Source organism: Pomacea canaliculata, linkage group LG3, assembly GCF_003073045.1.
Source record: "Pomacea canaliculata isolate SZHN2017 linkage group LG3, ASM307304v1, whole genome shotgun sequence".
Classification (NCBI taxonomy): domain Eukaryota; kingdom Metazoa; phylum Mollusca; class Gastropoda; order Architaenioglossa; family Ampullariidae; genus Pomacea; species Pomacea canaliculata.
The window spans coordinates 22,568,132-22,584,558 of NC_037592.1; the positions used below are offsets into that span (position 1 = coordinate 22,568,132).

The window sequence follows — 16,427 nt, forward strand, 5'->3', positions numbered from 1 at the left end:
TGGAGGCGTGTTTCCAGTTACATGGGTAGTTGCTCAACGTTGGTGACCCTATTCACCGACTACTACGTCAGTTGCGAGAGGCTTAGTTTACCTCGTTTACGTTGTGTTGATGTAGTCTGCCTGCTGGCTCTCTAGAACTAAGAAGTTCTGTGTGAGAGACCGCGCGTGCGTTAATATGGCTTGTCTTCCGCATCTTCCGCTCTGTTAGTAACCGGAGGAAGTAGGAGAGTCCGGCTGTCCACTACCGACCGTCTCAAAGGAGGCAGTTGGTTTCGAGTCACACTGCAATTCTCCGAGGCATGTGAATTTTAAAAATCTCTAGAAAGTGAACTCTGGACTATAAAGGACAAGGATCCAACACGAGTATATTTATATCTGACTCTCTTGTCATCTTGTTGGCCAGAGACGGCCCTTTATAATCTCGAAGGTATATGTATATAACGTTATTATTTCTGTATTATGTCGTTTTAAGTCTGGTTCATTGTATAATAATACTAATCTGAATGTGTCTCTGTAGCTGTGTTGTCAGTTGGTTTGCGCAAACAAATGAAAGCAATCACCTGGACGAAGAGTCCGGAGGAGCGAAGCGGCTGAGCAGGTGTGCGAAGGGTAGCTGTTGGCTCTCTCCCTTTTCACCTTGGACCGTCCATTCCTCCCAGGAGTTTCATCTCAAATTACAGTTAACTAGTAAGCTTGTTACTACTTGCCTACTATACTACTAGAAACTCTGAATTATACTACTGACTTTTGTTGATTGTACCCTGAGCCACTTATTGTTCTCCTTTTTGTGAATCTCTGTGATCACCTTTATTTATTTCACTTGGAAGAATTGGAACCCCGAGAATTAGTGATGGACAAAGCTGTATTTAAAAAGATAAGAAGAGGCGACAAGTAGAAACAGTAACTAAGTACATAATATCAAGTTATTTTTATTTCCATTTGAAGTTTATGCTCAGTCTTAATGGGTGGCCCGATGTATGTCTTTGCATGTGGCTACTTCTTTTAAAGGAGAGGCTGTAAAGCTGTACCATACACTTTGTGCACCAAGAATGAAGAAGTTCTAGTTCCAGTGTTCAGCAGATGGATGCCGAAAAATATTTCGAGCAATTCATTCACAACCTTGTTTATGACAATCACGGTACATCAAACTTCCATCTAATTACCTTATATTTTGCATTTTTCTAATTAGTCTTGCATCATGCATCCCTAATTACCTTGAATTATGCACTGTAGAATAGTAGTAAGCGTTTTAGCTGACTGCTAGCAGTTAGCCATTCAGCTAGCGCCTGTAGCGGAGTACCGTGCACGTAACTCCTGGTGCTCAGTGAGCAGGGCCGTGCTGAGGGGCAGAAGGGGCATCTGCCTAGTGCCCCGAGCTTTTGATGCATGTGGTAACTAGGCTCCATTTTGTTCCCTGTGCCCCGGGCCCTGCGGGGGCGAAGAACGGCATAGAGCTCATAGAAGCACTCTGGGTATATGTTGTCCCCTCTCTTTCTTGCCCACTGGGTGCAGATTAGATGTCGTGTCACGCCATGTCTTCTTGTTTGTTTAGCCAGGTAAAATACGATTATCTTTCCGACGTGCAGTTTTATGTAGGCATATTAAAAAATATTTGAATGTTACCCTCGTATTTTTCTGTCTGGGAAGATCTCTCGGTGTCGCACTCTTGACCTCTTTGGGGAAAAAAAAACCCTAGGGGGAATACTAAGAAAGTCTGTATTGTCGTCTTATACGGGCTTCAGTTTTTTCGGCAATAACATTGGTGATTGCTTAAAGCTCTGTACGAGCCATCTCTCAAACCTAGATTCAACTTCTCATTCTTGATATTTTCTTTGCGTAAACAAATTAAAAAGTTTAAAAAGTTTTAAGGCATCACATACAGATAGTGGCATGAAACGAGATCTGAACCCAGAAAATTTTAACAGCAGTGGTGACAAGCGGGGGTCTAAACCCCTAAGTCATGTGGGTTTCCCGGTAGCAAGTCTGCGGAAAGACGTTTTTTGCTTTATTTATCCATCTTGTGTCATGTGACCATTGTTGCTGACAACGCGTTAAGCACTAAGCAATTAGCCATCCGGTAGCTCCTGGCAATGCCGCGTGCATCTGTGTCCGAGGTGCCTAGCGCGTGCAGCGGGGTCACAATGCTTCTGTTAGGTATGCGCACACTCTTATCCGGCGTTGACACGATAGTAGCCCAGCAACCGTCCGTGCACAATCAGGGGGAGAGGTGTAGGGGTGGCCTTAGGTATGTGCAAACTGTGCACCTGCATATAGCAACCTGTAACAGACAGGTGGGAGGGATATCATCGTTGTGAAAAATCTTTATCGTTCAGTTTTGATGCGTCCTTATGCCGAACGTCAGAAAAGTAATGCTACAATCAAACTCAATTCGCGGAATCTCAAGATTAGGCCCCCCTCCCATGTTTTCCTTTAATCTCATTCAAGGGGAGATGACCCTGCAACTCTGGGACTCCCACGTCTCCGTTTCCCCCTTTCTCAATGTGCCGGTCGACCACTTCAAGCCCCTATCCGCTATCAGCTGCTTGACAGATGAGTTTCTGGACTTCCCATCGCCATATTTGTAGACGTTAGTAGAACGAGCGCTCGCTAACTTCCTGCGGTCAGAGGCTCGACCCTCGGTGAACGCTGCATTGTGCACGCCCTGCTTCTCAAAATCCATTTCAACTGATGCAGGGCTGTGAACATGAGGCACAGCAAGCGGTAAGTAGCTCTGTTGAGAAAATATGTACACTTTGTGTACTGTAAGAACTTTTACTCTCGTGTGTGTGTGTGTATGTGTATGTGTTTTCACATTTGTTTATATGTGTGTGTTTGGGAATTAATTTCTATTGTTTAACTGCAAAACTATTTTTTTAAAATGTACACATCCGTTAAATTCTATTGTTTTTTTAAACAATTATAAAGTCATTCAGAAAACTTAGAACGATAATAGGACAGCCCGGATAATATCCCAATAACCTTTTGCCTTGCGAGTGTGCCTCTAAATGTATGAATTACATATTAATCTATTCGAAATCGTGTTTCATTCCGAATCCGATTGTCTCCTCAAGCAGGTCGGAAGGCACATGCATGAGGTCAGAGAAGAGAATTGTTCACTTTTTATTTAAACGCAGTCAAACTGATGAGTATTTTCTTCAACACATCCCCAGTCCCTGCTTACAAATATAGAATTGTCCCCATGGTCTAGTCATAGCTGAGTTCAGTTTGTGGAGAAGTCTGTCAGCCAGCCTTGACCTGTCAATTGCGCAGTTCGAGAACATTTTAGAATGTTTGGCAACGCAGATGTATGTGTCATACGTTCATGTCATATGGAGGGGAGGGCGCGGTGCTGTATACAGCGTTCTGCGCATGCGCGTGGGGTCAGGGCGTTTTTATGAGGAAGTGTAGGATCCCATGTGTTTGCATGTGTGATAAGTTGTTTCCAAGATACTGCATAGGTTTCGTATGATCCCGTGAAGGGAATGAGTAAAGCGAACACTAAACCTCATATTTCGCGTGCCGGAGGTTTCCAAGGGTGTATTTTTAAACTTCCGGTTTGCAGTTATTTTAGCAGCTTTTGTTATCGCGGTGACATTGGCTACATGCCATGGTGTGAGTGCTGTCCTTTGTAACACACAGTTAATCGATCCTTATAAACCATTTGTATTTATTTGTTTTCTTTGCACAGATTGAAACGTTAGGCGAAGGGGAGAGGAGATTCAGAGGCGGTCATCTTTGGAGATTTTTTTCCCTCTAAAAGTTTCATCTTTTTTTATTTCAGGATGTAGAAAATAAAGGAGTTTCCTCAGAGGACGACTAAGTTGTTTTACTGTGACAATTTTTGAAAGGAATTCTGCTATAATGTACAAATTCTTCAGTGTGCTAGGACTGTTCTTCTGGAATTTCTGGTCTGCGAGCCTTTATTTTAACAGGCCTTTCCAAGTAATGTCAGCCGCACCCAAAAGCGAGGTAGTGAAGATTTTCCAGATTAGTCCGTTCGATACTGCAAACCTGTCTCAGTCTTCTAGTCCGTTGACCCCAAAAGTGTCGGAAACTAATCGAGAAAACTCGAAGCACAGTAGCTTAACATCCAGCAGTCAAAACGATGCCAACAATGGATCTTTTACTGTGTCCTTACTACAAAATCCTAAAAGCATCCCACGGGATGCTTCTAAAGACTTCATTGAGAATTGGAATCTTTCTGACGACATTCTGACACCTTTCTCTTCCGGTGAGGAACGAAAAGATAAAATCACTCTGGGACGAGGTGGGCCTTTCTGTACCAGAGTAGAGGAAATAAATACCGAAGAAGGACAAGGTATATTACAAGAAAGTCTGGGAAATCTTGTCAATGATGAAAGTTACAGAAATGACAATGAAGATCAAACTGTCGATAAAGATGATGAAGATTCCAAGGTAGGATCACATGATAATAACGGTGAAAACAACGACGAAGATTCTTTTCGGCGAAAACGCTTTGATTCCATTGAGGCACCGGAAGACTATTTTAGAGATCAGGCCATGGGTCAGCAAAAAGATAATTCTAACGGTTTTACCAGTAATTTGATGACGTCTGCTGGGCTTGCGGCTTCTTGGCCAGAAAGCGGAATCACCACTGCACAACCTGTTTCCCAGGACATCCCTTGCGACGACTTCGTGTGTGACTGCAGCAAGAAGAAGAAGCAAGCCAGCTGTTGTGGCCGCCAGTATAAGCTACGTCACATCCCACGTGTTCCTGCCTACGTCACCACCTTCCGCCTGTGGATGGCCAGCCTCGGAGAACTGACTAAAGAAAAGCTTGGAAACCTTTCCAACTATCACATTAAAACGATGGACCTACAGAACAACCGCATAATGATCTTGGACAATGACACCTTCGTCCTCTTTACACATCTGGAAAGCCTTGACCTAGGAAGTAATCCCATATCTGCAGTCATGCTGAGAGATGCCTTCTACAGCATCGGATCCTCAAAGTTCGTGGCCTTGAGACTAGACTCCATGTTCATTTACGACCTTCCAGACAACTTCTTCGACGCCTTCCAAAACAAATCATTCGATATTATCTCCATTGCCAACAACAGCCTCACAACTTTCAACGCAAGAACATTTTCTCCTTTTCGGTCTGTGATTAGACTAATCCTGTCTGACAATAGCATCTATAGCTTCGTGTTGAACAACACTGTGTACGCAAAAAAACTTCATCTTGAACGAAACGTGCTCACTAGTCTCCCCTTACTATGCAGTTCTAATGGCGGCCTGGTTTTCCCAAACCTCTTTTCGCTTTATCTGGGTGGAAACCCGTTCAAATCCGTATCTGCAGGAATCCTGAGAGGGCTCTGCCTGCCCAAGCTGCATAAATTAGACATTAGCTCCTCCATCGTCCTAAAGAGCCTGGGAAACAACTTTGTGGCAGACTTGCCCATGCTGGTGAATCTGATGGCGGGAAACATGGCATCACTATCCCGCTACGAACCCTTCTGCTTCAACAGTTCCTCCCTGGAAAAGTTGTTTTTGAAAGGAAACAAGGTCTGGGACTATGGCACCATCGTCCCGGGGGAGATCTTTGCTCATGCTCCGAATCTGAAGACAGTGGACATGACAAAGATCAAGTTTAACTTAAACACGGAAGTCGATTTGGCTCGCATGCTTCTTCCCGCAAAGTCTTTGGTCACGCTGAATATGGAAGCCTGCCTTCTGGGCAGCCTACCTGCTGACACATTTTCCCAGCTGCCCAATCTTCGAACGCTGGATTTCATCGGCAACCACATCAGTGCATTCAGTCTGGCACCTGCCTTTCGAAACGTCACGCGGCTGGACACGCTGATCCTGCAGGCCAATCAAATCACAATCGTCAACGAGAGCACCTTCCCGCTGGAGTTCCGGCGTTCCATTCGCGTGCTGGACCTCAGCAAGAACGACTTCGCCTGCACATGCGACCTGCTCTGGTTCAAATCCTGGATAGAGCAGGAGCGAAAATCTGGGAACATAAGCTTCCCGGACTACCCAAAATACTACCGCTGTCGCACCCCGGACAATCTTCGCGGCCAGTACATCTCGGACTACAACCCAAGCTACAGGGACTGCCACCCTTTGAGCATTTATGTCGTGGTTGGCAGTGCCGTTGGGGCGGTTGTCCTGGTAACGGCCCTGACATTGAGTCTGGCATATCGGTATCGCTGGTACCTTCGTTACTACGTCTACCGACTGAGGCGGCGACGACAATACAAGCCTATCGTAGATGAGGACGATGGTATCGTCTACGATATCTACATCGCGTACAGCCAGTTCGATGTCGAGTGGGTGGCGCAAGAGTTGGCCCCTCTCCTGGAGGCATCGCCTGATGTGAAGGTGAGCACAATAAAGAGAGGAGCTGACAAAGAAACTTGCACAAGCATGCATTTGCAAACGGATACCATACTGCATAGTAAATATTCAGTTTGTCTACATGCATGCTTACAATGTTGCACCTGTGGTCTTGTATCTCAATATGTTTGACACGCGCGTTTTCTGTGTTTGTACGTGTGAATGTGTGAATGCCCATTAAGTCTGGTTGTATTGTGTTAGATGTAGACGTTTTTTGTGTGTATGTAGGTATCTCTGTATGCGCGTGTGTTTGTGTGTGTGTGTCAATGCGCGCACACGTCCGTGCCAAGCCACCACTCGACAAAGACCACTGCAACGAATCTTGTTAGCTGCAGCATCCATCAATTAACTTAATTTTTGTTTGTGTGTGTGTGTGTGTTTGTGTGTGTGTATATGTGTGTTTGTGTGTGTGCTTGTGCATGTTCAGAACGTGTTCGTCAAGGACCGGGACCAGGGCGCCGGCGCAGTAGCCGACAACATCGTGCAGTACATGGACCAGAGCTCGCGCATCGTCCTCGTGCTGAGTGACGGCTACGCCAGGGAGGGCTGGAGTGGCTACGAGTTCAACAACGTCATCTACGCCGCCAACGAGCAGCACAAGGATGTCATCGTCATCCTCAAGGGCGACATCGAGGCCGGAAGACTGACCAAAGACATGCGCAGGCTGCTGACAGGCGGAACATTCCTGCACTGGGAGGAGACGGAGGAAGCGATGGGTATGTTCAAAGACGCACTCAACGTAGCACTACGGACTCGAGGAAACCTACAGGAGCTTGTCTGACAGTCTCTTCCTTCCTCGCACTACTTTGGGTGCACTTCTGTGCCCCTATTTTGGGGAAATCGTGGAATAATCTCTGAATTGTTGAATTAAAAAAAACCATTGCAACGATAGTTAATTATGAACTTGAAGGAAGTTTCCTTGGTCTGCAGTTGATTCAACATCCGCAGTCAAATTCTTCCTTGGCTTACATGTCTTTTCCTGGACTGACTGATTTTCTATAAATATGTATTCACGTGGGCTGTCCTTTGGAACTTTGCACCTGTACAGGCAACGAATACCTGTGAATACGAGTGTGTTCTCTGGAAGCTGCATGCGTGTATGAATGAGCGTGCTGTGTGTGTGTGTGTGAGCGTGCCTGCTTTTATATATACGAAGATGTTTATATGTTCCTGAGAAAGAGAAAATGTAGCAGAAAAAGGTGATGTCAATAAATAGTAGAAATTGATAATGCTAAAATAAATAATATCCTTTTGAGAATTTAAAACCTTGTTTTGTAAACTACGAACGCAGTTTTCAAATAGTATTGTATTTTATATATAGTTTTAAAAAGGAAACAATCTTTTTTTAAAACTGATAATTTGTGTAACTTTTTAAATTCATCTTTATTACTATTTTGTTATTTTCTTTATTATTGAGTGTAATTTTTATTCCTCAAATGTACGACTGAGGTTTATTTGAAAATTTATTAAACACTCAATAAAGTGAATACTTAAAATGGAATATTTAATATAAAAGTATGCAAGTAAATTGTTTCATTGTGATTTACACTTAGCATAAAGTGTTGCAACATTTGCCGCGAGAAATATCAGCTGTTTTCTTTTCTGCACGAGACTTAATTGTGTCTGTCCACGTGAAATATTGTCGGCTGCTCAAAAAGAGTGATTTAACTGATGGTACTCTCATTAATTCGTTCTTTATTTCAGTTAGACATGCATTCACTCACTTTTACAAAATTACGAAATTATCAATATGACAGAACACAGGTGTTACAAATACAAAAATAAGACAAAATATACTTTTGGAGATTATGGACAAATAAAAGTTCACTTTCTGCATCTTACCATAGATTGGCTTGTTAAAGTCAAAATACCGTTAATCTCTCCACCACCACCGCCACCACCACCACCAACCCCATTTTCAAAAGAGTGTTCATCTTCCCATACAGGTAAACCTGTAGAGTACCTCCAACCTTTAGCACACATTTATTCACAGCTCCATCTAAAATTCACTCAGTTTTGAAGTCCTCTCCAGCTAAATACTATTTTCTGCTTTTCCCACACTCATCGACAATCGCTCGCATCAGTGGGTATCGACCTTGCTGGCAGTGTGTACCCGAGAAGTCATCCAGGGGTAAGGCCCACACCATCACGCCACCATAACCGTTGACGCTTGACATAGCGTACCTGTGTGTACAACAGGTGGCAACATTAGTCAAGGTGAGAACTGTCAGCAGGCGGACATAACATTGAAACAAAATTATTTAGATAACATCCTATGAATGATATAATATTTGAAAGAGATGCCATAAAAATGGTTTTAAAAATGAAAAGGTTTGAAAGGACAGCAGGCCAAGCAATTCCTTCATCATAGGTCAAGGTGTTGCCGCTAGTCTTATTGTTACATAATATAGTGCTGAGTGGATGTGGTTTGATTACACTTACAATGCAATGCCTTTCTTTGGTGGAGGTAACCCACCTTTAATTCCTGTTTTACAGTTTGCGACTTAGTGTTTCTGTTTAACATGGTGTACTACATACTCTAAATTGTGGGCGTTTTGCGAGGATTTTACGGATTGGTTTTAGAAAAAAAGAAGGGAAACTCCTATAATAATTCTTACTCGAAAGTGGAAAGTTTTTATACCTCCTAGCATTGCGAATATCCTTACTGTCAACATAAACCAAACCATTTCAAAACAGCTTGTACATACAGCTTCGTTTTATAAGCCTTTTTGTTTTGAAAAGAGAAGTCAAAGAAACCCTAGCAAACAAGCTGCTCAAGAAACTAACTGTGCTATGCTTAGCATGTCCAGCTTGAACAGGCCAAGTTATAATATTAATCTAGCAGCAATTGTTATCTGCTTGTGCTGTCCTCGATGACAGGACCAGGTAAATCCGTTTGGACATTTTTTTCGATAGACATGGTGTCTGAAATGAAGTGAGTCATCAAATCCTTTTTTTTTCACAGAAGGAGGTGCTCTGCGTGCCGTCGTGACAAAATAAACAGCGAGATTAGTTCAACGATCCATTTTGTGCTCTTGCAAGGTCTCGGTGCAGGAAGTTGTATAGGAGTCATACAAATGGGTGAGATAAACCTCGTTACTTATTTTCAGACCACAGGAAAGTACACTGGGGACAGCTGCAGGCTTATAAACATATTAATCACGTTTACCCAGTACGTTTACCCAGCTATGCTCGTCGCCACCCTCTTACCTTCTCTCTTAAGCTATCGGGGTCGTCGTAGCCGACCCACTGGTTGCCGCTATGGATGTATGGGACCTTTTGCTCCGAGATGTACTCTCTGATGCCGCCATTTTTCAACATGTCGCATGCCTGCCATGAAAGACAATGCCATAGAAGTACTTTCGCTCTTCTTATGGTCGTCTACGTGTCTGTCTGTCCACTTGTCTGTCAGTCTATTTTTGGCAACACCATCACTACCATCATCTCCTCTTCCTACTACACCACATCATCATCACCATCCTCATCATTTTTCATTTGCTTCTTCGCTTCCTCTTCCTTTACTTCCTTCTACTAAAATACAATGAGGGAGTGAAAATCACGCTCAAGAAAATTACCTCGAAGTAGGAGATCATGCCTCTCGTTCTAGTGAACTTGAGCTCCTGACCTTCACCTATGGTCGGGTCACCGGGGTAATAGTTGGAGGAGTCGGCCAGTGTGAACGTACGGCCGTACAATGCCATAGCAACGTTCATCTTCGCCTTTGGCGCTCCCTTCTGTACCCAGTAACGGACTGCAAAGTCCTGGATTTGGATCACATAAGCATGTTTTGTTTATGAACACTATAGTGAACACATCAAAATAACAAACACCAAACAATAAAAAATTTATATATATGAAATACCCAAACAGATAAAGGAAGGTTTAGAATATAGAATTATTCTTTCATTTTTTTTACACAATGATATTTATCAGCTTCTGTTAACGTTGACCACAGCTCACCCACCAAATTCAGGTTACGTTGATCGCCGGTCTCATTACGTCTTGCGAGTACAGTGGGCTGTTGTGGCCGGTGAAGCTCTCCCAGGCTCCGTGCAAGTCATAGGTCATCACACTCAAGAAATCCAGCTCCCTGATTCGTCGTCAAATAAACACGAAGAGCTTTTATAGGCTGTAAAACTAAATTATTCAATGATACTTTTAGGGGGAAACAGAACAAAAGAAAAAATCCTTTCTCACTTTCCAACATTACTCTTTACACTGATCGGCATAGTTGTCAATAATTGTGATTTTAGTCAACTGTCTGGTCCGCTTGTTCGTCTTCCTTTGCAGGTTTATGACACTCCTCATCCTTACTGTTTATTTCCTGATTCCTCTTTGTGTCTTCTCTGTTTGTGTTTTGTTCCTTGTTTGGATAGTTGTTTCTCCTTCTGTCCTTCGTATTCTGTCAATGTCTGCTACTTGTCTGAAGCATGAGAGCAGTCTTCTTCGTGGGCGTGATTATGCTCTATATCAATCACACGTTATTTATTATTACCATCATCCGCATCGAAAGTTAAATAAATAAACACATACTTAGACGAAATGTGATAGAGGGTAATACAGTCACAATTTGACCAGTCCTATTTTAATGACCTCACTTTGAGATTGCCGGAATGTCGTAAGCTGTGTCAATGGTGTCCTTCCCTGCAGCCACCGCAGCAGTCAGAAGTAGCCGCTCCTTCCCGGAAATTTGAGCTTCTTCTTCAAAGGCTTTCCTCATTTCCTGCGCATTAGTAAAATGTTTCTGAGAAGCAGTGGAAGTAGAAAAATCCATAAATTCTAGCACCTTTAGGGACGGTAGCAGCGGACGCTCGCTTCCTTGACACTTTGTCCTGCCCCTTACATTTGATTCTGATATCCGCGTACACGAATTTAAAGTATTTAAAAATAATAATAAATAACGAAGCACGACAGGAAGATATAACTGAAACTATAATTAAAGTTCAAAGTTAGGAAAAAGAACCCGTTTTTCCCCTCCAAAGTGAAGTATCCCATTCTTATAAACCTAGTGCTTGGATTTTGTTCACACACATTTGTAGTAGACTATAACGGATACGGATGGGTGACCCAGAATGAAAAGTTGCTGAAGTGGATTGGACATAAAATGAATTAAAGGGTAACTCACGGTGACAAGCAAAGTGAAGCGTTGTTTGTCCCCAGAAGGACTTCCACGATTGGCAGGGTACTCCCAGTCGAGGTCGAGACCATCAAAGCCACGCTTCCGCAGGAAAGCAATGGACTGGTTGATGAAGGCGGTCTGGCTTTCATTCGTGGAAACTATCTTGGAGAAAGGCTCAGAGCCCAGGTTCCAACCGCCGACAGCCAGCAAGATCTTCATGGAAGGTTTCTTCTTCTTCAGGTTGATGACTTTGCTGAACCTATCAGGGAGAAATTAGTTTACGAGATTTATCAATATTTAACGACAGATTATAAAACAATCTGGTGACATGACAAGGAGTTGGTTACACAAACTGACATCAACAGACATGGTCATTAACTATCGCTACGTGATTCAGCCCTCACGGTTGATGTACAATTGTGGACTGATCACAATCGTGAAGTAAACATACACATTTTGAAACCCACCAATAGAAGCTGTTGCACTTATTTATAGTACATGTATATAAAATTGTGTGTTTGTACTACACAATTCTTTTTCTAATGGCTGTCATATCACTACGTGACATGTGTCAGGGTTAGAGTTAGAAGTGAGCAAGGAGAGAGTCCACGTTGTGATCAGAGTAACATAAAGACAAACTCATGGATGTGTTAGTGTATCGCACAAAACACCAAGCACAAGGGAACAGATGTGCCCACTGCTTCACTGTTGTCGTTTCTTACGAACTATCTGTCACGACTACGTAAGCCATTGTTGTCGTTGTTGACGTCACAAACTATCTGTCACGACTACGTAAGTCATTATTGTCGTTGTTGACGTTCACAAACTATCTGTCACTATCTGTCACGGCTACAAGCCACTGCTGTCCTTGTGGACTTGACGAACAATCTGTCACAACTACATACATGCCGGTGCTCCATTCCGAGTCGTCGTCGTTCCACTCGAAGGCCACCAGCTGCCCGTCCCGCAAGTCAGCGAAGGCATAGATCACGTGACTACACAAAGACGTGTCGATGTTGGAGGGCGTAAACTTTCCGGAGTCAGGCCTGTACTGGGACCAGTTGGTGTAGTAACACACGATACGACTGCAGGCTGTTCGGCCGGTTAATGAAGAAAAAAAAAACATTAAATGAAATAAGAAAATAAAGAACATATAATGAGATGACAGAAAGAGCTCAAAAAAGTATCACGGTGTGAGTTCCTACGACAACATATGCACACGAGCGCGCGCAGAAAAGCAAAAGCAAGCAGTAAATAAAATAAACTTAAAAAAAGGAACAAAAAGTCAAATGCCAGTGAGAACTTTAAAATATTTATCACGGTGTTGGTTCTAACGACGACACGTACATGCCAGAACACACACGCCAACACGCGCCCGCACATTCATACACACGAACAGTATATCAAACCATCCAACAATCAACTGCTTACATGAGCGTGCATCCAGTTAGTTGCCACAGCCAATCCATGCATGTGTCTGGGACTTAAAATGCGAGCAAGAATGACAAAATCCACGTAACATTCAATGATCCATACCTTGTGTTCCCTGCAGGTAGCTGCAAGCAACAATACTGAACAGAAGGAGAAGCATCGCGAAGTGCACAATACAGATTTACGAGCACAATACGAAGATGCTTCCACGAATAGGCGCAGCCCGGCAATGAAGCGATTTTATACCCTTCGTGGAAAAAAAGACGCAGGGATTATCGCAAGACCAGCTCTTGCCGCGTGGTCATAAATTATTAACACCGCCCCCTAGAGCTGTCAAAACAACAACGGTACAGCAGAGATAAACAACATTTCTCGTCCTCAATGTTGATGGTGGAAGACAAGACCGGGACAAATACGTTCAAAACAAAAACAAAGGTTATTTCTTCCGCTATTGCTTAGGTCACGGGGAAAACACACAATCCTCACGGATGTTGTTTATTTTTACACATACACACAAAGAAAAAGGGACGAGTGGTGTCCAGCTGTTAAATATATTTTATTTTTATGTGATAAAGCATTTAAAGCTGTTGCTATAATGGTTTAAATGCCCATCTAGCAAAAATTGAAATCCTTCTCTAGTTCTTTATGTATACAAAACAACCCAACTAACCGAAAGGAAGTTGCTTTGTATAGGGCGAACAAAGACTCGTAAACAAGAAATCTAATCTGAACAAACAGTTTTATCTCCTACCTTCCTAATAACAATAAGTTCTTCGGAACACGTACCGACCGACCCCAAAGAGGGAAAACAAGAAAGGCACGAAGGCAAGAAAGAACAAGAAGACATGTAACAAGCAGAAAGGTGAGAGAGCAAAAGAGATACAGACAAAATCAGAGGCAGGGATCAGAGATAAAAGGAGGAGGGGAGGGGAGTACCTACTACAGACACGAAATCATTGACGGCAGCACAAGGTGCGCTGCCATAGTCCTAATCAAAGTCTACATACAAGCAATGGACATTTAAAGAGTTTGAGTGTACACGCTAACAATAAATATAACAGGAAATAATCAAAGTGAATACTTAAGAAACTAATTACTGAAGTCACCAGCCAAGAAATTAAGAATTTCACTCAATGTCCCCCCCCCCTCTTAAATGCATTTTGATTGAATAAAGTCTCAAACATAATTTAATTAAGTCACATCTACGATGTGCAGCATTAAATATAAGAAGTGGGTCTTAAGGTGACCTATCTGTCTTACATCGGGCTATAGCCTAATAATATTATTGCTATTACTTTATAGGTGACTCCCCTTCTCCGATAAAAATAAAACAAATACTCGTACATGTGCTTTTTTCAAAGCAAAACGCCATGTTTCCTTCTGCATCATGGCGATAATATCACAATATTCTCATACCGTGCTAACCACACACGTACCAGTGCCAGTCAACATAAACAAATACAATCCAGCAGCTCGCCGACTCACCACTCTAGAGACACCAAGGGAGCAGGAACTAAATTGACTCATGGCCTGTTTCAAAAAGGTATAGAGGTCTATCTGGATGACCCGCTTAGAACAATTTGTTACAAAGCATCCGGGTCCTGTCCCCTTTGCAGTAATTTACGCATTAATCAGAGTTCAGGTCCGGTCACACTTTATTTGTCTGTTACCGTCTGTCCTCTGGGTATTATTTTGTTGCTGTCCTTCTCTCTCACCTGTTTGTTTTCGTGACCATGAACTTCCTCTTGTCTACTTCTTTCAGGTTCCTGCATTAAACTTTGACTGAAAGTAAAATATGGTCCTGCCTGTACTTGTGTTTAGAATTGAAATCATTTGTCATGGTTCCAAGCATTTCTCTGTGACAAGCAAAAGTATTTCCAAGAAAATTTTACCAGCTGGTAAGAATCAAGCACTTCTTAGATCCCCACTCTAGAAAATTGTACAACACTAACAGATAAACTGGCTCCCTATCTCTATTTGCTATTTTTTCACAAAAATACACAAACGTCTTTCCTGCTGAACATCTCCATTCTAAGAACTGACTTATTTAAATCAACCCTGAAAGAATTCCTTCTCCTCCAAGTGGTGTCCATCTGAGGGCAGCGAGTGGCCGTCCTGGTCTTGTCCATCCACAGGACGTGGCCAATTCACCTTTGTCGCCTGTGTCACCTCCTCCAGCATGTTGTCGATGCCTGTGTGTCTCCTAATTTCTTTGCTCGTGACTCCTGAACAATCTTCTTCCAAGTGATGTTCTTCTCTCTGTATGTCAGTCTCCTCCTGGCTTTCCCAATATCCAAGCCAGATTGTGTCTGGTTTTCTGTTGAAAGATGGTGCCGCTAATCAACAGTTCGTTATCTAGATACAAGCCCACGAATCGTTGACGATTGTCAGTGCTCTCTCTCCAACACATTCTTTTCCCATGCTTGAGCGCTACAGCTACGTAGTAGCTTGCAACCCCCACGTATATACCCCTTCTTTCTCATATTGAACGGCAGAGTTATACTTGTCTAGTAACAGTATAGATTTTTCCCTTCTCTGTGGTGAGGGCTAGATGTTAAAAAACGTATGCTTTGATAGTAAATACCGACCCTCATAAATAAAGAATCCCGTTGTGTGTGTAAGAGAGAGAGATGCGGAGAAGTCATGGCTGTAGAATGTGTGTACTAGTCTAGATACGATCTGATTCCTGATGTTTCAACAATGCCGATCTACGCTTTCTAAATCCCAGAGTACAAAAAAATAAAGGTCTTCTGGAAGGTAAGGTAAATATTTACCTGTCTGTACACGTAATCCTTGCTCTCATGCATGCATTGTGACATTTGCTTTGTTGTCTTTTATACTTCTGCCTTAGAAAAAGTTGACAAACTTTACGGAAGAGCTGTTTGGGGCTTTTTTATTATCGTTTTTTTATGATTACGTGCACACCTGTATTCCCAGGCCTTATGAGAAAGTTGGGTAGGGGGTATCTGTACCCGGGCCAGCGGCTCTGATGGGGCCGGGCTTTGTTAGTGGATTTTTTTCCTTTTATTTAAAAGAAAACTCTGAGGAAAGAACACCCAAGCATTACACATGCAGATATTATTGATAATCAAGTTGTCAGCATATTATTATATATTGGAAAAATAAGTTACAAGGGGCTCGGAGAGCTCGTCTGCCCCGGGGCCCGTGCTGGCTCTCCACGGTCCTGCTCCCTCACCCACCCCAAATATTCGAGCTTCCCACAAAATCTTCACTACAGTTTTGTTTTTAAATCATGTGAGTGATGATAAAAGAGATGTTGGTTTAGTTCCAGGGAACATACTCCTTTCCATCGTGACAAGAGATGTCTGATTAGCAGTTACGTCCCTTACAACCTTAGCCATCGCAAGAGTTCGAAGCTAAAAGACACACTATGAATTATTAACGATTCCAGTCGATCAAAAGTAATTCAACTGTAAACAGAATGCCTGTTTACTCAGCATAACATCCGTGTATTTTTAAACTGTCTTCAAAAATAGCCGAGACACAGAACATG

General features: G+C 42.8%; 2 protein-coding genes across 5 annotated transcripts; one reads left to right on the top strand and one right to left on the bottom strand.

Annotated features, from left to right (window-relative positions):
• Positions 1-273: 273 nt before the first annotated feature.
• LOC112559292 (toll-like receptor 13) lies at positions 274-7,628 on the top strand. 4 transcript variants are annotated; one of them, XM_025230406.1, is made up of 4 exons: positions 274-427; positions 518-2,721; positions 3,782-6,348; positions 6,791-7,628. In XM_025230406.1, the coding sequence occupies exons 3-4, from the start codon at positions 3,862-3,864 to the stop codon at positions 7,142-7,144; spliced, it is 2,841 nt and encodes a 946-aa protein (XP_025086191.1). In that variant the 5' UTR covers positions 274-427; positions 518-2,721; positions 3,782-3,861; the 3' UTR covers positions 7,145-7,628. The 4 variants fall into 4 exon arrangements, with proteins under 4 accessions (XP_025086191.1, XP_025086192.1, XP_025086193.1 ...); XM_025230407.1 differs by having other exon boundaries at positions 278-687; positions 2,446-2,721; XM_025230408.1 differs by having other exon boundaries at positions 278-2,721; positions 3,689-6,348.
• Positions 7,629-8,041: 413 nt separating this feature from the next.
• LOC112559293 (chitotriosidase-1-like) lies at positions 8,042-13,725 on the bottom strand. Its single transcript, XM_025230409.1, is given in 9 exon segments — positions 8,042-8,547; positions 9,574-9,693; positions 9,939-10,124; positions 10,328-10,369; positions 10,372-10,453; positions 10,962-11,086; positions 11,489-11,741; positions 12,388-12,574; positions 13,019-13,725. Coding segments are annotated over 9 exon segments (1,113 nt in total). The 5' UTR covers positions 13,074-13,725; the 3' UTR covers positions 8,042-8,484.
• Between the last annotated feature and the right edge of the window lie 2,702 nt (positions 13,726-16,427).

Bases quoted from the DNA above. Each gene is read 5' to 3' on its own strand.
- LOC112559292 (XM_025230406.1), top strand. From the start codon at position 3,862: ATGTACAAATTCTTCAGTGTGCTAGGACTGTTCTTCTGGAATTTCTGG. The intron at 6,349-6,790 runs GTGAGCACAATA...GTGCATGTTCAG, and splicing joins AGGCATCGCCTGATGTGAAG to AACGTGTTCGTCAAGGACCG.